We start from the raw sequence: 25394 nt of genomic DNA, 5'->3' as shown, positions 1-25394 counted from the left end.
TGTTCTGCGAGACAGGGATTATTGAGCGGCTGCTGTCATCTTTCCTGAAAACAGTGCCATGGGTTCCCAGCCTTGCTATGCCTGGGGGTAGCAGGAGCGAGGACTGTGCTGGAACCTTCACGTTGAGGCTGCTTTTGTAGCTGACATGATGGGAGCTGCACCTAAAGATTGCAGCCGGATATTGGGGCAAATGTGTGCTAACGGATGAAGAGCTGACCGGCTCTCCAGAGTCTCAGCTGTTAACAGGGAGCTTCACCTCTCAGCCAGAGGTTGGACTGAGCTACTGGCCAGCAGCAAGCTACCCATCTTCCATCAGAAGATGTTTGAGCACTCCATCCTTGGGCTGTTGGAAGGTGGAACTGATGTTTAGTGCAGAAATAGGCCTGGCACAGCTGTGGGGAGGTGGGACCTTTCTGACAGATCCTCCCACATCCAAGCCTGGCCGAAGCAGTGCCACTTGTGCCACCCTGCCCCTGAACTCTGCAGGCTTTGAACTGCAAACGTTGCCCTGGGGCCTGGCGCTCCTTGGCTTTGGGGCACAGGGGTTCCCCCCCAAGCCTGGGCAGAAGCCCATAGCATGGGGGTCCTGTGGTCCTCGCTCCCTATTGCTCTGTTTGCAGCACAAGAGCACCCTGCAGTTGGTCCCCTTGTACCGGCTGCTCTACGCATGACTAGTGCTGCAAAGCTCAGTCTAAATAGTCAGACTAGGAGCAGGAAGCAGTGCAGGGACCCTGTAGAGCTGAGGACTCTTGAGTCTTAGCCTTGTTTACTTGGCAAAAACAAAGGCTGCAGATGCCTAGAGGGGCAGTGAACGCCAGCGTGCACCTCTGCCATACAGCGTTGTCTCCGCAGCCCAAGCGGAGTGATCTTTGTCAGCACATCAGCTTCTCTCCTGCGTAGTTAACACCAGCCCAGCCAGGACACGGAGCTGAGCAGTGCTGCACAAGCCTAGCAAGGCTGTGTCTCACACCCCTGCCTCCTGGAAGTGCTCCTGGGCTGCAGTCCCCCCCCCTCCGTTGGTGATCCACACAGGATGTTGCTCTTGATAAAAGTGCCTCGCTGCAGAGCCTGCCTTTGCTGCCCTGATCTCTGTGTCACCTCCAGAATGGGAACTATGCACAGTCATTCTTGTTATTTTAATAACTTCTGTTACTAGTGGAGGAAAATAATAAAATTAATGGATACACATAAAATTGATTTACCTCGTTATAACCATTCCTCCTCAAGGTTTACATATTTAGCCAATAAATATGCCGTCTTTAAGAAAAGGAGCTTTATGCTTTGGCTTCTAAGAAGATGCAGCACTTCTGAGCTCCTAAGATCCCAGTATCATAAAAATTAAGAAGCAGAGTAGTGTGAGGAACCAGCAGGATCCTGGTCTGCTCCTCTTTTGCAGCCCAGTGAGGACTGCACTCAGACTGCAGTATAGTTTGTCTCTGGGGAAGGCAGCAGTCTCTGAACCTCATCTTACATCTTTCATTGCTGAATTTCCTGCCTGCCTCACTGGCCTCCTACATCGCTTTTGTCTCTCCTTGGGTGTGATGTCAACACTTTCACCCAAGGCAACCACACAAAATGTGTCTTGGGAGTTTCAAATTCAACACGAGGGGGGAAAAAAAAAACAAACCAGTTTTGCTGACAAGGTAGTGCAGGACAGGAACGCAGGGTGGCAGAGTCTCATCCGTGTGGCTTTCCCTGTTCCAGCTGGGCAGTGCCAGGAATGACCTGATCCAGGGGGAGTCCCTCTTTGCAGTGCCAGCGATCTCCAGGTCTCCTTCCTGCCAGCACTTGTAGGAGTTGCCAACTGACCCAGGCTACGATCAAGCCACGTGTAGGTGTGATGGGTGCAGGCACAGGCAGCTGGGGCATTGAGCATCTCATGATGTGAAGTGGCTGAAGTTTATGGCTCAATGCTCCCATTTCTTTGTCAGCCCATCCATTCCACTCCTTGAAGACCTTTATTGTGTCTCTCTGTGCTCTTCCCAGTCTGCCAGCAGCAGCTCTTCCAGAGTACCCCAGCAGTGGCTGCACTACCAGCTGTGCTAGACCCCCAAGTCCAGTCACCCCACGGTTCTGAAGAGTCCCTGGTTTTGCTTTGATGCCGAAGTGCACCTTGGTTGCACACTGCTGGTTGATATTCCACCCTTAGAGATGCGCTTCTAGTTAATATTCCAGCAGCAGCGTTCCCTCAAAGCCAATCCCAAGGCCGCCGTAACCAGTGGGATTTTTCTTGATTGGTGCATGCAATGTCCACTTAGCTCTCCCCTCCCGAGCAGGAAGCGACAAAGCCAGTCTGTTACTGAATTGAATAGAAGGAAGTCTCCACACTTACGCAAAGAAATTTGGCAGAAGTTAGATAGCGAGTGAAACAACAAGTGCTGCTGCAGAGATTATAGAAACTGCAGAAGCTGGTAGCTGTCTCTGGGGGAGATTTACAAAGCTTTCTGTGAAGGATTAATTCTTCCAAACCATTGCTTTGCGGGTGCGCGCGGTAAGTATACAAACGAATGCACCTTTGAGACAGTTACGTGCTTGGAATTTAGATGTCAGCTTGGTTTAGAAAGTTAAAGCTGAATGATGCCTGTCCTGTCTCTGAGCACGGCGCAGCCTTCCCGGCTGCTGGGAAGGGCACACAGCAGCGGGACGCGCTACTTCTGGGGGCCGCTCAGTGCAGCTTGGCGGAGTGGATGAACAAATGGAGCAGCTGAGTTTTGTGGAGGGGAGGGACTGAACTTGAAGTCTCTGTGCATAGGGTTTTGGAGCCGGGGGAGTTATTTGGAATAACAAGAACTGGTTTTTATCTCTTTGAAGCCTCCGATCAGCACCCCACGCCGCTCTGACTCTGCTATCTCCGTCCGTTCATTGCACTCTGAGTCCAACATGTCCTTGCGCTCGACGTTCTCACTCCATGAGGAAGAGGAGGAGCCAGTAGGTATTTGGGATTTTCTGAAGGAGCAGTATTAGGGAGTTCAGTGTCAAAAGAGTAACTTAGTGGACTCTTGTGAGTACATAGAGCTATCATAGGAAGATTTTTCATGGTGTCTGGCAACTAAAAGCCTGGCTGTCAGGACTCCTGGTTTTAATTTTGCCTCCACCACTGACTTCTGCAAGTTACTTTGCTTCCTTGTGTACTATTTCCCTGGCTGTAAAGAGGGGACAGTGGTGAGGCTTTTCTGCTTCTCAGAAAAACTGTAAGTCTTAGCAAAGTCATGTGTGATTCCCTGGTTCTGCTGCAGAGCAGTAGGGGGCTGCAAGTCTAGGCTGGTGGTCTAGCCCCAGGCAGCAAGACTAATACAATTGCCCCCTGATTCAGAGCCCCATCCTGCATTTAGGGCTGCTGGCACCCCACTGACTTGATTGTGAGCCCCAGGAGGGTGCAAGGAATTGTCCACATGTGACTCTCGTCAGGGGGGGGGACACTTTTAAGCTGAGCTTAGCTTGTGACCCAGTAACTAACCCCAGACTGGATGCATAAAAGGTCAGGCGGCATTTTGCCACAGGTCTGGGATAAAAGTGTGTGTTTCGTGTTTAGGAACCCAGGGGGTTGTGTTTGTGTTTCTGAGAGCAGCCCAGGATGAAAAGACAGACCGAACTGCAGTGATTGATTTGAAACGCTCTGAAATGTGAAGCCCGGCTCTGGCATGGAGCGCAGAGCTGTGCTGCTCCGAGAGGACGTGCTCAGAGCCCGTGCTCTGGCAGTCCTGCTTGGTAAACAAAACTGGGGAGATGCGCCCATTGCAGCAGAAACAATGTTGTTTCTGCTTCAGAAGGGAATGAACGAGCCCTTCCTTCAGGATGTTTCAAAAATACAAAAGGGCAAGCTGTTTTAAAATTGCTTTTAAACTTCAGGCTTAGTACAGGGAACATTTATGACAACGCACTGTTCAATCCAACCAAGCAAAAAGTACCAGACAGTGCAGGTCACACAGCTCTGGTGACTTGAGTCACTCTGGCAAAAGGGTTGGTCCATGCAGTTTGCTGTCGGGTCCTGATCTTCCCAGATGCTGGTGGCCCCCAGTTTGTGATGAGCTGAGGGTCTCCAGCCATTCCCAAGTTCATTCTTCCCCTACCTCCTACATACTGGAGGTCGGCAGGTCCAGACAAAAGTTTATTTCGAGATAATGAAATCCTTAGAGCTCCCTGAGGCTCACAGCTGAAGAGTTGTTTTGCTCCTTCTGCAGAGCTGGAGGCTTTTGCGTTTGGACTAATCCTTGTGCTCTCCTTGTCCCTTTCTCCCCTCCTCTTCAGGAGCCGCTGGTGTTTGCTGAACAACCGTCTGTGAAGCTGTGCTGCCAACTGTGCTGTAGTGTGTTTAAGGATCCAGTCATCACAACCTGTGGGGTAAGGCAGTACTCTTCCAAATCACAAGCGTGGGTTCCACGATGTCCAGTGTGAGCTATAGACAAGCCCCGAACTGTCCCCAGTGACTGTCAGCCTGATTGAGCAAAGAGGAGGCAGCCCCTGACCAGGGAAGCCAGGCCAGCGTAGGAGCAGAGATGCTGATGGATGTGGGTTGGATTTCCCCACACGGCAGCTTTGAACCAGTCTGCAGTGGGGTGCGTGGGGCACGCTGCAGTTAGCTGCTTCTTTGAGCCTTGCTTAAAATCGAGCAGCTTTTCCCAGGAGAGCTGTACTGTCAGCCTTCCTGTCCTGGCCACCTTCAGTCTCCTTGGTGTGGCTTCAGTGAGGTCTGAAACTCCTCATCCCCTGTCCTGAAGGGCTCTGCAGAGTGCTGCTGCCTCCTGGGCACCCCAGGAACGGCTGCTCTTCAGCTGGGAAGAAAGTTCATATAAAACAAGAATGGCTTGAAGCTTCATTTAGTTAATGCTTGCAAAGGGATTTGAGATCCTCTAATAAAAGGCACAGAGTATTATGAATATTCTTCTATATTCCATTTCACTGGGATTTAATAGAAACTGTATATTATTCCTGCTTCTGTGCTACATGTGAAGAAAGATGGCTTCGTGACGGGCTCTCTAATGCTTCTGATTGCTAGGACGGAGCTGTAGCAACAAAAGCAGAGAGCAGGATTGTTTATTGCAGTGAGGGTGCTATCCCCAAAGGTGTTGGAAGTTGGTGCAGTTTTCCTACACCATTTCAGTATATAGCTCTTCATGGAGATGCTGAAATGTACTGGTTAATATGGAAAAAAAAAATGCTGCAGGAAGCAGAGTGGCTTAATTTGCAGTCCTGGTTTGGCAGCTCTGGAGAGAGCACCATGCAGCTGTGCAGGGCAGGAAAGGGCCGCCTGAGCAGGGCAGCAGATAACAGCTCTGACGAGTGACTTGCAGCCTCTCCAGCACTGGTGCCAAGCACAGGCCCCATGGCAAGGGAACGTGGCTGAGGAGGCTCCAGGGAACCCATGGGGCAAGTTCAGGACCAGTGAAATGCTGCAGCCTTTGTTCCTTTCTTTATATTCATTAGCATGTTAGATTGTGTTCGCTACTTTATCAAGTTAAATTGTTACTATACGTTTCTGCTGTAAGAACAGAGAGCTAGAGAGCTATTGAAAGTGGCAAAATTTACAGTGCATTTAACGGGCTTGCAAACCAGCTGTGCCATCCACCTGACAGCAGGAGAGCTTCAGCTACATTAGAATTGCTACAGAGGGAGGTGTGCGATGGGCTGACTGCCCAAGGACAGGCAGAGGCCAGACGTCCCCTTGCTCTTCCCCTTGAGAACGTCTCAGGGAAATGAGAGGAATGCCATGGACTAGAGCGGAGGGTGAAGTAGAGAAACCCCTGCAGACTTGGAGGGCAGGAATATCAGCGTGTGGCAGAACGTGCCCATGGCTTTGCCTTGCACCAGGGTCATGGCCTGATCCTGAACAGGGCAGAACCCTGAGAGCTTCAAACCAGGTGCTTAATACTTCTCAGGAGCAGGACCCATGTTGCATTCTCAGCTGCCTGAGCAAGCAGCTGGTTTTTGCCCTGTGGTGCAGACTGGAGCGTGCTGAGCTGTAAAGCAGCCAGAACAGCTGCTGAGGCCCCTGAGCCACAGGCTTTGGTATCTCCCACCTTTCCCATCGTTAGCCACAGGGAATAATTTGTCCGATACTGTTTACAGTGACACTGCTATTCCTCTTTGTCTCCATAGCACACATTTTGTAGAAGATGTGCCTTAACATCTGGTGAGTACAGAACTGTTCCTGTGTGATGCAGCCAAAACACTGTTATTTTCTGGTTTGTTTGCTTTCACTTAAAGCGAAACCCACAGAAAGATGACTGAAGGGCTTAAACCAAGCTGTCAGTCACAGGCTGCCACTGCAGCAGCGAGGGGCTGGGGCACGGGTGGCCGTGCAGCTCTGAGCTCTGATGGTTCATGCTGTCGCATGGGAACTAGAGAGCTGGGCCCAGCTCCTGGGCACAGGATGTTCTCAAATCCTGGAATATGCAGTGGATAATCCCAGGATAATACACGTCTCGCCCAGAGTTGACCCATTGATTTCAGACAGAAAGCTTTCTGTGGCTGCCTGTCTAAGGAACGGGGGGCTGTGTTTGGCAGAGACCCATCAAACCCCTCCTCGCTGTCCCGTTAGTGCCAGCTCTCGGCCGCTGACCGAGCCTGTGCACAGCAGCACACAGAGCTGCTTTAGCTCACCCAGCTCTCCCAGAAACCTGATGGAGCCCAAGTGTCTGGCTGCTGGCCTGGCCTAACCAGCTCCCACTTGATTTGGACTCTGCACTACAAAAAAGACTTTATTTGGCATGAGTCTGTGCCCCTCTTGGAAAGCCATTGTTCAGCACAAAGCCAAGCCATTTGTATTACCCGAACAGCGAGCCCTGGGGACTCCAGCAAAACAGCAACTCTTTCTGCCTTAAGATGTTCATCTTCCACATGTGAGGGGTCCCTCTGCTTCGCCTGCTAATCCCCTGTCACCATGTTGTGTTATGTCTATCCCAAGCAACAGATTGGTAGCAAAAGGCTTTGCAGTTGCAATCCTGAGCTGCTCAGTTTTGCTCCTGCCCTCAAAGCTCATGTCTTTGCTTTGCTGTAGCATCCCTGGCCTGTGGTGCCCCGCTGGTGGCGGAGGAGCTGAGCCCAGGCCCGGGTGGGGGAGCGGGTGATGTGTGGGGCATTTCTCACTGCCTGTGATACTCTCACACTTCAGCAAGCACAAGGTAGTCTGCATTAGGGTGGCCTTTCATTGGCAGCTAGCTCAAATTATCATGGATTAACATAAACTAACTTTTCACAGAGCCCCAAGACAAACCAGAGATAGTGGCTTGCAGACCTTGCGTGAATATTCATGGCTGGTTCTGTTGCCATCTTGGCCAGAGAAGGCAAAAAAAATTTCCCCACAGAGGCTCTTGGAAATGCTCCTGCAGTGTCTCAGCCCTTGCTGACTCTCTCTTTTGCTTCCCTGCCTGGCAGAGAAGTGCCCCGTGGACAATGCCAAACTGACCGTAGTGGTTAACAACATTGCGGTGGCTGAGCAGATCGGGGAGCTCTTCATTCACTGCAAGTATGGCTGCCGGCCTGCAGCCAGCAGCAAGCCCGCTGCCTTCGAGGTGGACCCCCGTGGATGTCCGTTTACAATTAAACTGAGTGCCAGGAAGTAAGTGGCTTGTTACCAGCGTGCAGCCTCTCCAGGGAAAGGGCTCCACCACCAGCAATCTGTTGTTGTATCTGAGCTGCCCTGCGGCTCCTGGGGACAGCACAGCTCCTGCCAGCACGGCTCTGCTGGGGCCTGCAGGGGTGTGGGAATGGGCAGCGTGACTTGAGGGGACAATTCTTCCCACTGTGTCTCAGGATGATGGGCTGGTCTCAGGGAGAGGAGGCTGTTCTCTGCTCCCAGCTGAGTGTCACAGCATCGGGACAGGGGACACACTGTGAAAGCAGCCACCTCACAGCTGGGTTGAAACACTGTGACTGGTCAAGCAGAGACCTTGGGATTCTTTTTGTAAGAGGAGTTATCCTGGTTATATCCTAGGAATCTGAAATCTCTTTCCCTCCCCATCCTAAATGCGTTCACTGTCTTCCCTGTTGCCTGTTGGTAGCTGCCTGAAGGCTCTGCCAGTCAGCTGCAGAAGTAGAAGTTCCCTGTGTAAATGTGGCCTATTGTTACTCTCAACTTACTGGCCAAATGTGAATTTAAAGCTGTAATTGCAGTCTTAGAGCAGGAGGCTTTCAATCACCTGACAGTGTCACAGGGCTGGTTTGCTCCTTTACTGACGATCTGTGTTGTTTCCATTAATTTTTGCTTATTGCTGATTTTCCCTCCTTTTGCTTCTTTCAATGGCAGAGATCATGAAAGCAGCTGTGATTACAGGCCAGTTCGCTGCCCCAATAACCCCAGCTGCCCACCTCTCCTGAAAATGAACCTGGAGGCCCATCTGAAAGAGTGCGAGCACATAAAATGTCCCCACTCCAAATACGGGTAAGGAGCTGGTGATTTTTAGTGGGGAGGATGCACTGAGCTCATTTCTGGGCTGCTTTTCAGCTCCTGCAGCTTTAGGGTAGCCCCATGGGCTCTGAGCAACTCTACCCAGTGCTGTGCACTGGCCTGAGACTGAGATCAGGCTTGCAGAAGGCAGCCCCCGAGCTTTTGGTCAAGAACAGGCAGGTCACGCTGCCCAGCTGTAAGCCCTGCTGGCAGCCGAGGAGGACGGAGAGGTGCGTAGGCTGAAGAACCAGCTGGAGGAGAGTCAGAGCAGTGGTTGCGGCCAGAGCCATGCAGGGAGGAGGCCGAGTGATGCGAGCACCATGGCACTGTCTCAAACTGGTCCTTCTCCCACGGCCAGGGAAGTGCTGACCAGCCTCAGAGGGCTGACTGTCACCCGAGCAGGAGTGCAGCCCGGGCTGGGGGTTCTCTGCAGGATGCACAGCTAAGGTTGCTGTTGCAGGAAGAGATGTCTTGGCAGAAGCAGAGCAAGGCAGGTCCTGACCAAGCAACCCTGACTCCCTGCCTGCTGCAGGCCCCACTCAGCATCTGCTGAGGTCAGCTGCAGGTTTTTCCATTGTCTTTTTGATGGTTCTTAGATTGAGCTCCTGGTGAGCACGTGAACTGACACCACATCCTGTCTCTTGCCCAAGATCTGCTTTTCCTTGCAACTACCTAGACAGACAGACAGAAAGTTCAGTTTGGGGCCAGTGCCCTGGCTAGAAGAATAGGAGTTGCTTGGCCTCTCTGTGCCCTGCAGCTGCCTGCACCCAGCTCCTGGTACGGGGATCGGGACGGCGGGGACCCGCACAGGCCTCACACCTCCCTGAGCACCCCTGCCTTGCCCTTGCAGGTGTACGTTCATAGGAAATCAAGACACTTATGAGACCCACCTGGAGACGTGCAAGTTTGAGGGTCTGAAGGAGTTCCTGCAGCAGACAGACGATCGCTTCCATGAGATGCAGGTGGCAATGGCCCAGAAGGACCAGGAAATTGCCTTCCTGCGCTCCATGCTGGGGAAGCTCTCGGAGAAAATCGACCAGCTGGAGAAGAACCTGGAGCTCAAGTTTGGTGAGTCTGCACTGGACAAGCTCTGTGGTCAGAGCCGTAGGGACGGGGCAGCTCTTTGTTAGGATGGTGCATTGTGATTCATTCCATGTTTAAAACTGGTGCTGAGCAGGTTTTGGGAGGTTCAGATCTTCCTTGCAGAGGGACAAATAGGGGTTCCATTGACTCCTGTGCTGCCAGAACATCGTGGGACCTAATCCTGCAGTCCCCGATCACTTGGCAAGTGCTAGAAATATCTGCAGGCAGCTACCAGCTTTCTCCTGTGACTTCCTCCTGTGCAGTCCATGGGCACAGGCCACCATAAAAACCAGCAAGTCAAATAGCCAGCGATGCAGCCGTCCTGGAGCAAGCATGCTTCCTGGACACCTTTGCTGTGCCCAGCCCTGCCTTGCCTCTGAAATCTGCCTGGTCTTCAGCACCCGAGTACAATTTGCATTTGAGTAGCAGACACCCTCCTGCTTTTCCCTGCTGATGACAGCCCTGGGTTCTCCTCCTTCCTTGTTCAGAGGTCAGGAGGCAGCTCGTGTCCTCTGCCTGTTCCCCTGGACGCCACCACTGACTCAGCAGTGACAGTGGGACTGTCCCTGTCCCTCTCTTGTAGATGTGTTGGACGAGAACCAGAGCAAGCTGAGCGAGGACCTGATGGAGTTCCGCAGGGATGCCTCCATGCTGAACGTGAGGAGGGGGCCGGGCCCTGGGGCGGAGTAGGAATTGCGTGGAGTTAGCTGGCTCTGCTTCTAGTTAGGCTTCTGCTGCAGTGGGGGTAGTCTTTGGGGTTCCCTCCCACTTGCTGGCTCTGCTCAGCCCAGGTTTGGTTCAGTTTTACTGCAGCTGGGGTCTGGGTGAAGGTTTCCTCTAGGCTGAGTTAAAGGCAGCTCAGGGAGCACGTTCTGGTCACTCCATCTGGGCTGCTGTTTTAACTGGTTCTGCTGCCTTTTCTCAGCCTGTTGGTGCTCTGGACACATGTTAACAGAGGAGAGGAGCCCTGCAGCAAGGAGAGAGCCCTCTGCTCCAAAGCCTGGGCACTCCTGTACCTTTTATACTAGCCAGGGACAGTATGCCCTTCTCTCTGCCTGCAGAGAAAGCAGGAAGATAAGCGGATCCCTGCTAACAAGCTGGGGGTGAGAGCTGTCTCATGATTTTGGACATTATTCAAGCACTGATGTTGGATAGACATTCCTCCCTAGTCCGGGCAGACTGCATCCCACTGGATGTGCTGATTAGGAGGAGCTTGTCCTGGCTTACCTAAGCATACTAATGAAGAGGGGCCCTGTGGACGCAGTAGGGTCTGGATCATAGCGGAGACTACAAAGAGACCTTCCAGTTCTTCTCCAGCAAGGTGGGCTTCAGGAGCCCAGCTGAGCAAGCAGTCCCCGTAACAGATTTGATTATTTTGAGCAGTCTGGTGAATGGCAGAGCAAGGACAGTGTATTTGGAAAGGTATTTCTGTGCCTGCCTGAATCCTGACGAGTTTAGTGCAGGTCTGAGATGCTGTCAGAGCCCCCTGGCCTCTGGAGGGAGGTGACAGACTCCTAGAGCAGGAGACCTCGGATCAGGGGATGAGTGAGCTGCCGAGGGAGGGCCTTCACAGGGAGTCAAGACTTGCCCAGAGGCAAGAGCGGTTTTAGCAGTGGGGGGGGACAGTCTTTAAGCCATAACCAGAAGGGCAGGCTGGTCTTGATGGCGCTGCAGCTCATGCAGCTTGTTCTGTTTTTCAGGACGAGCTCTCCCACATTAATGCTCGGCTCAACATGGGCATCCTTGGATGTGAGTATGCACGTGGTTTGCGTCCTCTCGCACTGGGTTTGGGGTGGTGGCCAGTGAGCCCTTTTAGGCGAGGTCACAGATATGCAAGGTAACAGTTGTCTCTGGGTGCAGCAGTAATTTGTTCACAGGGTCACGGCTGCTGCAGGAAGAAAATACCAGTGGTTGGGTTTGCCAGAAGCACTGGCTGAAGGGGAACTCCCAGTGCTGCAGGGTTATTACCTGCTGCGGGGAGAGGTCAAGTGCATCTCTGGCCTCCAAGGTCCAGCCCAGGAATTGCATTAGGGGATGAGCCTGGGGCTCAGAGCAGTGCTGAGTCGATGAGCTGTAAGGGTGGGACACGAGCCCTTCCAGCCAGCCCGGGAGGGTCTCACGGTTCCTTCTGGCCTGCGACAGCGTGAAGTGGAAGGAGGAACCTGCTGGGCTGGTGCGGGGAGCTCGGTCCCCTCCGAACTCAGTGTGATGGGGCGCAGCACTATTCTCCCACCTCTCACCTGCCCTCTCGTTTCTGCAGCCTATGATCCTCAGCAGATCTTCAAGTGCAAGGGCACCTTTGTGGGACACCAGGGCCCTGTCTGGTGTTTGTGCGTTTACTCCATAGGAGACTTGCTCTTCAGTGGCTCTTCAGACAAAACCATTAAGGTGAGAGCTTGTGTCTTCTGTGTATCTCCTGCATTTGTAAATGTGCTTCAGGTGAGGCAGAAGCTGAATTTGTGGGGTGGGGGGATGTCAATTCCCCAAGTTTCTCCCAAAGAATCTTAAATGATTCTTTGCAATTATAGTTGGGCAAAATTCTCTGCGAGGAAACGTTATGTGATAGTGAAATCAAGAGACAAATAGTGGGTTTTGCAAAGTCCTGATTAAAATCTCATTCCTCCTGCTGCTGGTTTTGCTTTATACAGTGTTTAGGTCATTCAAGACTGTTTCAGCTTCTGATTTTATTTTCCATTGTTATAAAAAGTCATCGTAGAAAAAAAAAAAGCATTTTTCCCTGATCGGATGTGTCCTTTTTCCATTTTATGGCATGTTTGTTTTTCTTTGCCCTGTTTTCAGTAACTCAGACTGACAGCACTGCTCCAGTGCAGCCTAGACAGCAGCTCCCAGTGTCACCATGTTGGCTGCTGGTGGCTGCTGGCTGGGCTGGGCTGGGGAGCCACAGCGGCTGCCACAACCAGCCCTGCCACGAGCAGAGCTGTGATTTAGTTTCTTTGAGCGATAGCAAGAGCCACATGGAAGAAAACAGACGTTGCTGTGCTTTATTGAAAGAAAACAGCTTTCTCCCCTGTCCTGGCTGCTCTGGGCACACACACCTATGCTCCCTTTCTTGAGAGAGCAGGGTGTGCTCAGCGGGAGAACCTTTGCAGCGGCAGAGGCAGCTGTGCTGTGCCACTGGAGCCTGGGACAGGGTGTGAATTGCTAAAGCAGGAGCCTGAGAGCTGCTTCTCTGGTTCCTGGTGTTGTGTTGGCCTGGGCTGGGAAAGCCAGAGCTGGAGAGGGCTGATGCATGCTGCTGTCCAGTGTCTCAGTGTCTCGTTAACTTCAACCTGACCCTTTGCAGTAAATTTCCTTTCCTAGACGAGCTTATCTCTGCCTGGGAGCCCGGCAGGCAGGTGCCCAGGTGACAGCCTGTTTCCTCGTTTCGGTGCTGTTGTGGCTTTGCTGACATCCTGCCCGGGTCCCCAGCTGCTCTGTCTGCCGGCGTGTGACCCTCTGCTGCCTTGTGTTTCCTGTTAGGTGTGGGATACCTGTACCACATACAAGTGCCAAAAGACCTTGGAGGGTCACGATGGAATTGTACTGGCTCTTTGCATCCAGGGGTGAGTGGAGAGGGACACCTGCCCCTGCGGGAGAGAGGGGGCGGGCACTGGGGCTCCTGAGCATGACAGTGCCCATCCTCGGTCCTGCACGTGCCAACATTGTGCCGGAGAGGCACAGCTTGCCTCTTTGCTCTTTAAAAACTGACAAAGAGCGTATCTCTTTGGCCTCCCCTGCTGTTCTGGCTTCCTTCCCTGCTCACCAGCGGGGTGCCTGGCCTCCTGCTCGATGGGCCAATCCAGCCTGGCTTCCCCACAAGACCTGGGCTCCGCTCCTGGCCTTGGTGTGCTTAGTCTTGGCCCAGTCAGGCTGTGGGACTGCAGCTCCTCGCCCAGCATGGTGCCTGGGAACGAGCTGGGACCCTGCACGTGTTGCTCTCCCTCGCTGACCTCCTTTTGTTTTCTGGTGACATTACAGGAACAAGCTGTACAGCGGCTCTGCTGACTGCACCATAATTGTGAGTACCCCGGACCCCTGCTCCGCTTTGCAGCTGGGCTGGGAGATCTACAGCCCAGCTCCAGGCTGCTCTAGAGCAGGGACCTGGGTCCTTTTTTCTACAGCTGCCAGTGGTGTAAGACTGATAACCTGTGTGTGCTTTATCCACTGCCTTCAGCCATGTTCCTCGTGGGTTGGATTCAGGCTGGTTTCCTGGATTTGGGCGTTTTTTTCCTGGGTTTCCCACTCCCCGCTCCTGCGTGGGGAGCAGGAGGCTGGTGCTGTGAGCTGGGGCAGGGTGCTCAGTTCTGATCAGCCAGGACAGTGGCTGGTGCAGGCGCCCTGTCCTGCCTGCGGTTTTGCCCTGTCCTGCCTGCCTCCCTTCAGCCCAAGGGGCCTGGCCCTGCCCCTCATGGGCGCTCTTCTCCTTTGCAGGTCTGGGATATTCAAAACCTGCAGAAAGTGAACACGATCCGAGCACACGACAATCCTGTCTGCACTTTGGTCTCCTCACATAACATGCTGTTCAGCGGCTCTCTCAAAGCCATCAAGGTAGAGCTCTGGGGTGGCTCCTCTAGGCCTCGTCGGGGACCAAGGGTACAAATTATCAGGCAGCAGTGTCCAAGCAGGAAGAAGAAAGTAGCACTTTGGTCTGTAGGTGACCTTGTTGCTACATTCTCCTGAGCCACAGAGAGAAGCACGGCTACACAGAGCAGCCAGCACTGCAGAGCTTCAGCCCATGCTCTGTGCTGAAGTCAGAGATGTTCTGGGACCTGGCTGAAAAAACACTTTGTTTCTTCTAACTCTGTAAACCCAAGACTGCAGGTGGAGTCTCTTGGCAGTTCCTGAGTCCTTGGGCCCCCAACAGACCTACTCAGACCATTGGGAATTGGGTCTGGGGTCCAGAATTGGCTGAGGATTCAGGCTGCCTGTTTTGAAACCCCCCTCCAAAGACTCTTGAATCTGCATTCTTTACCTAAAGCCTGCAGAAATTGGGGAACAGCTTTGCAAGTTGCCCTTTAAAGCCTTGGCTAGATTCCCTTGGTTCTGCTTCCAGCTCCTGGTGAGACGGCTTATGGGACCATCCATCTGTAGGAGGGCACATGCTCTTTTCTTTATCTGGGGCCTGGAGTGGCTCAGCTATCAAGAGCGCTCGGGGCTGGAGGAGCAGTGAGACAGCGCTAAGCAGAAGGAGAACTTGGGGCCTTTTATTTTTGTCATCCCCAGCCACTTTCTGCCAGATGAGCCGAGAAGACCCAGTGGCGGGGTGAGATCTGTCTGTCGTTCTGGGCCACAGTTTCCCAGGAGACGTGGGAGTGGAGCTTTGTGGGGACAGGCTGGGAGTGGAAGTTCAGAGGGTTCTTTACTGCAGATTTGGTTGAGGTTTTTCAAGCCCACAGCTCTGCTAGGCAAGGGTCTCTGCCAGCGATAATGCCGGAGCCGGCTCTCCCAGGCCCTCGGGGAACATGCTTGCTCAGCATAGTTACTGTGTGGTTTATCTGCAAGTCAGTGGGTTCAGGTGATTCCCAGCGGGCAGGAGAGCCAGCCTGAGGTTCCAGTTTGTGAGGTGGTAGGGCCTTGTGCTGGCTGCTAGGCAGGGTGGGCAGTGCCTGGCTCCCCAGCTGGGGGCTGACCTGCTCTGCCCCACCACTGCCCCGTCCTGCTGAGACTCCTCCGTCTCTGTGTGTGTTTGTGCTTTCCACAGGTCTGGGATATTGTAGGTACTGAGCTCAAACTGAAGAAGGAACTGACAGGTCTCAATCACTGGGTGCGAGCCCTGGTGGCTTCCCAAAACTATCTCTACAGCGGATCTTACCAAACAATCAAGGTGGGACCCTGAGACTCATGGCAACTGTAAGCCATCAGCTCTCCGCGTGCCTCCCCATACCTGTACTCTGCAGCGTGGGGTGGTGGAGCAGGACAAAAGGTAGCTGTAGGATGTCAGAGCGCGGCTGTAGCGTCAGACACGCTGGATTTTACTGCGCTGATGGCATCTCTGCAGGCGCAAAGGCTGGCCTCTGGCCGCTCCTTGGGAGCGTGGCTGCGGGGGGGGCGCTGGCCGAGATAAAACGCGGCCTCGCAGCCACGGCGCCTCGTGCTGCCTCTGCAGCGTTATCTGCGCTGACAGTCCTGCTGATAAGAGGAGAAGGTCACTGTCTGGCTGCAGCGTTACCATCAATCTCTGTGTGGTTTCCAAAATGCCCTCGACCTGGGTTGGCTCAGGCTTTGATGAACAGTTCACCTCTCAGCATCTGGGTGGCACAAGAGAATTTGAAGTTGCCCTCCTCAGAGGTAATAAATCCCCATTAATTTGTCTGCAGCAGTTGTTAGTGCTGTCAGGCTCTGGGCTGTGTGTGCACATGTGTGCCTGGTCGCACACAAAGGGTGTGCAATCTCCGCAACTTTTTCAGCCTGGATGTTCAAAGCCGGGCAGCTAAATAAGACAGCAGGACTTTGTGGTCATCAGTACTGAACATTCCCAGCCAGACAGATTTGTCCTTAAAGATGTGATCTGGGCACACGTGGAGCCAGGCTGATGCCACGTGTGGCTGGAGAATAGCTTCAAGGGAGCTCCCTCCTGGAGAGGGGTCCCTGCACGGGCCTCATCCTGCCTTTGCTCCGGCATCTCTTTCAGATCTGGGACATCCGCAACTTGGAGTGTGTCCACGTGCTGCAGACGTCAGGAGGCAGCGTCTACTCCATCGCTGTGACAAACCACCACATCGTCTGTGGCACCTACGAGAACCTCATCCACGTAAGGGCTGGGGCTTTGCTGTGTTTGTGGGCTTGAGGCTGGGGGGAGAGGGGCAAGGAGACGGGTGCCTGGCTCTGCCAGTCCCTTCTGTGGCACAGCCCCATACTTGGCACTGGTGAGGCTGCACCTCGATGAGTGGGTTCAGTTTTGGGCCCCTCACTCCAAAAAGGCCGTTGAATGACTCGAGCGTGTCCAGAGAAGGGCAACGGAGCTGGTGCAGGGTCTGGAGCACAGGTCTGATGGGGAGCGGCAGAGGGAACTGGGGGGGTTTAGTCTGGAGAAGAGGAGGCTGAGGGGAGACCTCATGGCCCTCTACAACTCCCTGAAAGGAGGGTGCAGAGAGGGGGGATGAGTCTCGAGCCAAGGAACCAGCGCCAGGACAAGAGGGAATGGCCTCAAGCTGCGCCAGGGCAGGGTCAGACTGGCTCTTAGGAAGGATTTCTTTGCAGAAGGGGTTGTTGGGCGTTGGAATGGGCTGCCCAGGGCAGGGGGGGAGTCCCGATCCCTGGAGGGGTTGAAGAGTCGGGTTGACCCAGCGCTGAGGGATCTGGTGGAGTTGGGAACGGTCAGTGTGAGGTTCATGGTTGGACTGGAGGATCTTCAAGGTCTTCTCCAACCTAGATGATTCTGTGACAGACGGGGCGTTGGGTGCTCAGCAGACACAACTCTTGGAGGAGAAGGTGGTGGCCTGTGGCCCAGTGTGAGCCCCCGGCCTTGCTTTCCTCCCACAGGTCTGGGATATTGAAACAAAGGAACAAGTCCGCACGCTGACCGGGCACGTGGGTACGGTCTACGCCCTGGCTGTCATCTCCACGCCGGATCAAACCAAAGTCTTCAGTGCATCCTACGACCGGTCTCTCAGGGTACGTGTCCAGGGCTGGGCAGCTGCGTCTGTGTGTTTGGCACCGTTGGTAACACACAGCCAGCCTTGAGGGGAAGGGAGGAAGGGGTCCTCATCCCTGCGTGCCACGTGGCCTCGCATTTAATTTATGCCACCTAGCTCCAACCCTGTGGCACTCGGCTCCCGCCGTCCCTCCTGGTGCCCAGGGTTGTGCCAGAGCCCAGCTCACGGCTCCGTGTGCCCGCAGGTGTGGAGCATGGACAACATGATCTGCACTCAGACGCTGCTGCGACACCAGGGCAGCGTCACTGCCCTCGCCGTCTCCCGGGGCCGCCTCTTCTCCGGTGCCGTGGACAGCACTGTAAAGGTTGGTTTCCTCAGGCTTCTCCTCCATGGTTTGGTCTCTTCCCATGCTAGAATTAGGGCATTAAATGAGTTAAGAGCCATCTTCAGATAAACGAGGGGCTGGATCTCAATGGGTGGGAGGTTTAACTCCGGACAGAGGGTGTTGTGGATGCTGGAAGCTCTGCCGGAGGATGAGGAGAAGCCCAGAGCGCTGCTCAGGACGGTTCCTGCCACAGGTTCCTTGTCTCTCCTCCGCAGGTCTGGACGTGCTAGCGCGAGCCCCACACTAGTCCTGCACACTGAAAGACCAAAAACTCCTCCCCTCCGTCGGCCTGCTGGGTCACTAACACACACCACTATGAAATAAATAACTGCTGCAGCTCCTCTCCGCACCGACCACTGCCTGCGGCCGCCCTCCGGCTGCTTCCCCCCGCTGCAAGGACCCCGCTGGCAGCTCTCGGGGCGGCTCTGCCCCGCGGCTGCTCCAGACGTTCCCTCAGAGCCACCCTCTGCAATCAGAAATGCAGGTGCCAGCGCCTTCTGTGCCGCAGGGTGTCCCCCACCCCAAGCTGGGGAGCCGTCCCCAGGGGGCCAGGACTGGGTCCCCAGGCCAGGGCAGCCCCATGGGCCACCGTGGCAGATGCAGAGTGGCCCTTGGCTAGCAATGGGACTGAACGGCTCAGCTTGTCACGGGCCAGGGCAGCCACGCTGGGAGGTTGGTCCCCTTGTAAATGATAGACCTGAGCATTAGGCCTTGCCCTGTGTTGGGACCCCGACCCCTTTTCTGTCTCTAATATTTAATTTTACTGCCAGGATGTCAGGCTGACCCGTCTGGGAAGAGGTTTTCTGGAGTAGCCAGGTACGATTTTTATGCCACAGCTAGTTCTCAGATAACACAAGCCCATTGTTCACCACCCTGTAATAATGGTCTCCACATTAAAGAGAAAAAGCCTCCGTTGCATTTTTACTCACATTTTCTACTGTTTTTAAGATTGTAATATAGATTTGATTATTTCTTCATTGACAATAAAAGCAGAAAGAGTTGTTCCTGGCCAGCGTGAGTTATTGCAGGAGCCAGCGGCCAGCACCGGTCCCGCGGCAGCTCCGGCCTGTGCCCGTCCGCCCACTCTGAGAAACGGGGTGCAGGGACTGGGCACCTCGGGGAGCGGGGACAGCAGTTCCCAGCGCGCCGGGCTGCCACACGCCCCCCAAGACACCCATGTCCTCCGCGTGTCCCGTGACACCCGTGTCCTCTGTGCCCGCCCGCCCCAGCCGTGCCCAGGAGCCATCGCACACGATGGCTGACGGTTTTGGGACACAGACAGTGGTGGCAGCCCGGGAGGGGTTTTATTTTTTTATTTTTCTTTAAATATTTGTTGCCAGACTTCGTATAGGAGCAAACTTCTTCACAGCACCACGAGCCATCTACTATTCAGAATAGGAAGAATAAGACGAGTAGAGGTGAAATCTAAGCACAGAAGAGCAGGGAGAAGCACCAAGATGCATAGCTTGACAGATGGGATACGATACAGAGTCCATAACTTAATCATAAAAAATATATATATGTATATATCCATCATGTAGAACTTTATGGATTCTTTTTTTTTTTAGATACATATTTTTTTTCTTTTCAACAGATATTTTCAGGCGGGTGATTTTTTTTTTTTTTTGTTCTTTTTAAAGTCTTTTTTTTGTTTTTTTTGATTTTTTTTAAAGAAATTTCAAAGTTGTGCCAAACACATCTGGATCAGCGACCACAATGGGAGAGACAGGGCGGGGGAGAAAGGAGGGGAGAGGGAGGGAGAGGAAGGCGGAGGGAGAGACCACTCTGTACGTCTCAAGAAAAGAAAGGAACAGCAACACTTTTGTTTTGAAACCACAAGCAAAAAAATGCATTCATCGGGACTCAAGCGACTGAACCAGACTCCAACTCCAGTTTATACATGAATATACAGCAGTGCGTCCCGCAGAACGCACGCGAGCACACGCACCCCCGCGTGCACACACACGCACACCCACACACGCGCACACCAAACAAATGCCAAAAAAAAGGAAAAAAAAAAAAAAAAAAACAGTAATAAAAACCAAAACCTGAAGACACTCCAAAAGAAATGAAACACCTCCAGTAGAAGAATTAACAAAAACCTCCATAAAACAAGGCACATCCTTTGAGTTCTTAACGGTGTAAAAAGAAAGACGTGACACTGAATCCCAACGGAAAGACCCGAACAGAACTGCTTGCACGTACCTTCCATCCAGAGAAAAGGTAAATATTGTGCTACTCTTAGAATGAGTTTGCCACAAGACACACAGCTTAGTATAATCTAATAGTTTTTCTCAAGCTAAAATCCAGTTTTCTCTTGATTTCTTTTAAACTGCTTTATATATAATTGCTAATATTTTTAAATCTTTTAAATATATATTTGTTAAAGTTTATTCTTTTTATTATTTCGGGGCGGGGGGGAAATCTGGTTTATATCTTTTTTTTTTTTTTCCCCCTCCAATAAATTAATACTTCTTTATAGCTTATCACTGTCCTCTGCCCCCCTGCGGGGAGGGGCTGGGCAGGGGCACGTCCCGCTGCCCCCCGCCCGCGCCGCCGAGGGCCCCGAGACGGGGCGTTTGCTCCCCCATTCGCAACCGACGCCAACAAACCCCCTTTTCCTACACCCGAGGCGCTGCCCCCCGCGAAGGGGAGCCCCCACGGCCAGGCCCCCGCGCCCCTCGGGCAGCGTCTCTCCACGGGGCAGCCCCCCAGGCCGGTGCCACGCCGCGGCGGGACCCCGCGCCCTGCCAGCCCCCAGCCAACACCGACGGAAAAAGAAAGAAAAACATTTTAAAAACAAACAAAAAAAAGAAAATTAAAAAAGGAGCAAAGAAACCCAAGTGCATTTGCCCACCCGGACCCGCCACCAGCACGGCCACCAGCAAACGCCATCGGCGACGCGCGGCTGACCCGGGGCCACCGCGCCGGGCAGGGCTTGTGCTACATTCGGGCCACAGTGACCCGCGGGGCTGGGGCCAGCAGGGCATGGGCGTGACAGCGGTGGCCACCGGACAGCTAGGTAGAGAGACACCCCCCCACCAAGCCCCCTCAGCCGCCTTTTCGGTCCGGGGCATGTTGCTTTGTTTCTTCTGTTGTTTTTTTTGTTTGTTTTTTTGCTTCTGCAAAAGGGAGTCCTGCCGTCACCGGCGCCGAGTCCGTGAGCACAATCCTGAGGTATCTTCTTCTTTGTGCAAACCCCGAGGGACGGGATGTCCGGGAGGGGACGGCTGTACAAAGGGGACGGAGGGGAGGGCGGTGGGGCCGATGTGGGGGGGGGGTAAAAGGTCGTGGATCGTTGTGCCCTTGTGCCCACGTAAGCCCTGAGGTTCGCGGGGCCCTGGCGCCCCTCACTCCAGCATGGCGTCCAGCTGGTCCGCCAGGTCGTCGAACATGCTGCCGATGTCGTCCAGGATGCTCACGGTGCTCTTCGACTCCACGGCCGAGCTGGGTGAGCAGCAGGGACCGGTTGGTGCCGTGCGTGGGCCAGCGGCCACCGCGCAGCCCCCTCTGCCCCGCGCGTGGCCCTGCTGCCCCCCTCGGCCCTGCGGTGCTCAGCGCCACGGCACTGCATGGCTGGGGCCAGCCCAGCCCCACGCTGCTCCAGCTCAGTGTCACCTCTCCAAAACAGCCCCCAGTGCACCCACATACCCAGGTCCCTCTGCCCACGCTGCTCCAGCTCAGTGTCCCCCAGTGTCACCGCTCCAGCCAGGGCCCCATGATGCTCTGACACAGTGTCCCCAGTGTCACTGCTCCCATGATGCTCTGGCTCAGTGTCCCCCAGTGTCACCGCTCCAGCCAGGGCCCCATGATGCTCTGACACTGTCCCCAGTGTCACTGCTCCCATGATGCTCTGGCTCAGCGTCCCCCAGTGTCACCTCTCTGAAACAGCCCCCAGTGCCCCCACATACCCAGGTCCCTCTGCCCACACTGCTCCGGCTCAGTGTCCCCCCCGCTGTCACCACTCCCCTGACGCTCCGGCACAGCATCCCCCACAATGTCCCCCCCCCCAACACAGTCCCACTCCCACCATGGTGGCTCAGCCCAATCCCCTCCTGCCATGCTTGTGACTTCCTGACCCACCCCATCCCCACGCAGCTCAGTGGCCCCACGCAGCCCCGCACCCTCCCTGGGGACCACCGGCCACCCCCCGCCCCCCAGCCCCGCACGCCCTTACTCTGCCGCCTGACTGTCCTCCTGCTTGATCTTCTCCTCCACAGCCTGCAGCGCGGCGGCCAGGGACGCGCTCGTCTCCTCCAGCTTCTGCTGCGCCAGCTCGGGGCCAGCGCTGTCGATGGAGGGGCCGGTGATGGCGGAACGCGGTGGCTTCACCGGCACTTGCTGGGGCTGGGCTCCGGGCGAGAGGGGCTTGGCGGGGCTGGAGCAGAGCGAGGGCGGCGTGCTGGAGGGCTTGGCGCCAGCGGTGCCCAGCTGCCGCGCTGGGGATGGGGCCGGTGTGGAGCCGGCGCTCACCGACTGGATGGCGGCGTGAGGTTTGGGGGGCTTGGGCGCCGTGGGGGGTGGCACAGGCTTGGGGGACACCGGGGGCGGCGTGCCGTGGACCCGCTTCACCTCTGCGGAGAGAAGGGAGAGGGGCAGAACGGCAGCGGGGCTGGTCGGGACCACCCCCCCTCCCCAGTGTCCACCCCCAGAGGTCCCATCCCGGAGGGGGCTGGCGGGGCACCTACCTGGGCTGCCGGGGCTCGGGATGGGCACCTTTTTGGGGATGGGCGCCGGCGGCCCCGGCACCTTCTGGGGCGGCTGCGTCAGCACGGGCTTGGGGGACACCGGTGGCTTGAAGGGCTTCTTGGGCTCGGCGGGCGGCCCGGCATAGTCAGGGCCATCAGGGCGGGCGGCGGGCGGTGGTGTGGGGGGTGGCTCAGCCCCGCTTAGCTCCGAGGCCGGCCGCCGCTTGACAGTGCCGGTGCCGTTCTGGTAGACGGCGAGCGGGGCCGGTTCCAGTGCCGGCTCCTTGTCCTTGGCCTTGGGCCGGCGTTTGACGGTGTCGGATTCGGTGAGGACGAAGCGGACGCCGTCCTGCTGGCTCTGCCTGGCCCGGATCCGCCGCTTGAGCGTGGCACTGGCCTCCACCTTGGCCAGGTCGCCGTGGCGGTGGGCCGGGGACAGCCCCTCGCCCACCTCCCCCCGGGCCGGCCCCAGGGGGCGCGGCCGCTGCTTGATGGTGAGGTTGCCCTCCTCGGCGAAGGGGATGCCGTCCGGTGAGCCGCCACGCTCCACCCGCAGCCGTTCCCCGGGGCCATCGGCGCCAGCCTCTGACCGCACGCTGTCGGCACGCTCACGGCGGGCGGCTGCCACCAGCCCGGTGACGGGGCCACTGATGGTCCGGCGCCGGTTCACCACCTCCCCGTCCAGCCCGATGGCCTCTTTGTGCTTGACAGTGGCCAGGACGGTGGCCACGCGGGAACGCTCCGGGCTGCCCGGGGGGGCTCCCGGCTGCAGGTAGTAGCCCTCAGGTGCTTTAGCCGGCCCTGGCCCACTGACCCCGTGTGGCTTCTGCAGCGCCAGCGCCCGGGCCCCGCCGCCGATGGAGGACATCTCCAACATGGCCGCGATGCTGCGCACGCTGCCGGCGCTGCCCGTGTCCACGCTGCCGCCCAGGTCGCTGGCCCGCCGCTGCTCCCGGCGGCTCTCCCCCTCAGCAGCAGGTTGCCCGGCAGCCACCTCGCCCTCCCCCTCCTTGGGGAAGTCCTCAGCCATGCCAGCGCTGGAGATGGCGGAGCTGGAGCGCTTGGGTGGGGGCGGTGGGGGCCCCTTCTTCTTGGGGCGAACAGCGAAGGACTGGCTGCGGTTGACGTTCTTGTCGCCGCCGGCGGGTGCCCGCACCGAGTGGCTGCGCCCCACGCGCCGCTGGACGGTGGCGTAGGGCCCCGCGTCCGGCACCAGCAGTTCGTCCCGCTCCTGCTCGCTGTCGGAGGCGGCGTAACGGTTCAGGCTGTGCGCCCGCTTCTTCGGCCTCCCCGGCTCCTCCTCGCCCTCGCCCGCAGGCGGCAGGCAGAGCACCGGCACCGAGACAGGCAGGACAGGCACCCCCGGGGGCCCCCCCTCGCCCTCGGCGGGCTGCGGCAGGACGTAGGCAAAGCCACGGTGGGTGGGCGACTGGGGCAGGGAGCGGGGGGACGCGGGGCGCTCGCCCGGCGGCAGCAGTTGCGGGGTGGGCTTCACCTTGGCGGTGGCGTGGGGCGCTGGCAGGCCCTGTGGGGAGGGGGGCCGCGGCTTGCCAGGGGTCTGTGGTGGCGTCAGCTGCCCGGTGGAGGGCGGGAAGGGCTGCCGGGGTTTGCCGGGCACCGGTGGCACGCTGGCACGCTTGACAGGGTGGCCGTGCCGGGGCGGGCGTCCCTCCTTGGGCGGCGCAGGGGGGGCCTCGCCGGCCCCCTCTGCCAGATACTCCTGGCTCTTGGAGATGGCGGCGGTGGGGGGGGCCCGCGGGCCATCCCCCAGCAGCTCCTGCGAGCTGCTCATCAGCCTGGCACGACCCCCCAGGCCTGGGGGTGAGCGGTAGCCAGGGGCCGCGGGGTTCGCCGCCTTCTCGGGGGGCTCCTCGGGGGCTTCGCCTGTCATGGCCACCTGCAGCTCGCTGCTGAGCTCGCTGTCCTGGAAGGTGGTCATCTTGGGCGACTGGCACTCGGGGGGCTCCGGTGGGGGGGACTCGATGGCCAGCACCTCCGGGCACGCCGCCGCTGTCGCCTTCCTCTTCAGCGTGCCCGGCTCGTACTTGCCCAGCTCGGCGCGCTGCAGCTCCGCCAGCTTCTTCACCGCCAGCATCAGCTTTTTCTGGTGGCCTGGGGACGGCACGGGGGCATCAGCGCCGCTGCTGGGGGCTGGGGCCACCGCAGCAAAGCGCCGCGGCACGGGACCTCACCCAGCTTGGTGATGCCGATCTCCTGCAGGTCCTCCCAGGTGATGTCGGTGATGAAGTCGATGTTTTCGTAGCCGTTCTCCACCAGCACCTTGTAGTACTGGGACAGGCCAATCATCGAGAGCCACAGCGCCAGGTTGGCCTGGAGGAGGGAGGGGCACAGGGCACGGCTCAGTGCCGGCTGGGAGCAGAATCTGGCCCCAGGACCCCCTGGCACCGCACCCCCTGTGCCACGTGGGTGATCCCAGCTTGCTGGGGACAGCCCCAGGCGACTCCCCTTGTCCCTGTGCTGTCCCTCTGCTCCACGAGCACCCAGGGCCGTGCCCAGCCCTGCTCCCACGGGAAGCCCCTTGCTGTCCCCAGTGGGGTGTCAGGGGACATGGTGTCACGTCCATGCAGTGATATCTGGCACCAGCCTGATGGTCCCTAAGCTACCGGGAGGGGACATACACAGTTTCGGGACCACGGGCATCATCTGGCAGTGGTGAGCCAGCTCCCACCCTCATCCCCCTGTGCCACCCCCTCCCTGGAGGGAACAGGGTGGAGGGGACCCGTTGTCACCCTGGATGTGGCCTCAGCACCCCCGGCCCCGCGCAGCTCATACCGGCTTGTACTCCGGCAGCCACTCAGGGATATTGAGGTTGTTGATCTCGGAGGCGATCTTCTTCCTGTGCCCCGGCTTGGTGACACCGATGGCCGTGAGGTCCTGGGGCAGAGAAGGGGGAAGGTCAGTGCTGCCCCGCACCAGCTGTGCCCCCCTCCCCGCGGCACCAGCCAGCCCTGGCATCCCTGCAGCCTCACCTCCGGCGTCATCCGGCTAATGGTGGTGATGTCGTAGCCGGCGTTGATGAAGTTGGGCGCGTAGAGCTGCAACTGGAACTTGCAGAGCCACTGGTACACGGCCTCCGAGCTCTGGGGGGAGAGGGATGGCGCAGCTCGGGGCAACCCCAGGGATGGGGACCCTTGGTCACGGCCCCACACCCAGCCATGTGCCGGTGGAAGGTTCCAGCTGGGAGCTGGCACCACGGTGGGGCTGCCGGGGGTCCCTGGGCTCATGTCTGTCCCCCC

At 56.7% G+C, this 25394-nt stretch overlaps 2 protein-coding genes across 9 annotated transcripts in view; one reads left to right on the top strand and one right to left on the bottom strand.

The window, feature by feature from the left end:
* Positions 1-18450, top strand: part of TRAF7 (TNF receptor associated factor 7) — a 36287-nt gene extending 17837 nt beyond the window's left edge. For 5 of the 7 annotated variants that reach the window (XM_074886545.1, XM_074886548.1, XM_074886546.1 and 2 more), the window contains 17 exons: positions 2812-2928; positions 4249-4341; positions 6097-6130; positions 7375-7558; positions 8246-8380; positions 9237-9454; positions 10053-10126; positions 11170-11218; positions 11730-11857; positions 12950-13032; positions 13448-13487; positions 13901-14017; positions 15171-15293; positions 16101-16220; positions 16952-17083; positions 17309-17428; positions 17665-18450. In XM_074886545.1, coding sequence (XP_074742646.1) covers positions 2812-2928; positions 4249-4341; positions 6097-6130; positions 7375-7558; positions 8246-8380; positions 9237-9454; positions 10053-10126; positions 11170-11218; positions 11730-11857; positions 12950-13032; positions 13448-13487; positions 13901-14017; positions 15171-15293; positions 16101-16220; positions 16952-17083; positions 17309-17428; positions 17665-17679 — 1782 coding nt within the window. In that variant the 3' untranslated portion in view covers positions 17680-18450. The other 2 variants (XM_074886550.1, XM_074886551.1) reach the window with 2 other exon arrangements.
* A 297-nt stretch (positions 18451-18747) lies between these two features.
* The window catches only part of CASKIN1 (CASK interacting protein 1), a 32064-nt gene continuing 25417 nt past the window's right edge, over positions 18748-25394 (bottom strand). For both annotated transcript variants that reach the window (XM_074886542.1, XM_074886543.1), the window contains 6 exons: positions 25128-25238; positions 24931-25032; positions 24330-24468; positions 22138-24249; positions 21627-22023; positions 18748-20896 (listed from right to left, as the gene is read on the bottom strand). In XM_074886542.1, the coding sequence (XP_074742643.1) occupies positions 20800-20896; positions 21627-22023; positions 22138-24249; positions 24330-24468; positions 24931-25032; positions 25128-25238 (2958 nt within the window). In that variant the 3' untranslated portion in view covers positions 18748-20799. The remainder of the gene's footprint in view (positions 20897-21626; positions 22024-22137; positions 24250-24329; positions 24469-24930; positions 25033-25127; positions 25239-25394) is intronic.

This window comes from Strix uralensis, chromosome 16 (genome assembly GCF_047716275.1).
Source record: "Strix uralensis isolate ZFMK-TIS-50842 chromosome 16, bStrUra1, whole genome shotgun sequence".
Lineage (NCBI taxonomy): Eukaryota > Metazoa > Chordata > Aves > Strigiformes > Strigidae > Strix > Strix uralensis.
This window is presented reverse-complemented; position numbering and strand designations above follow the sequence as displayed.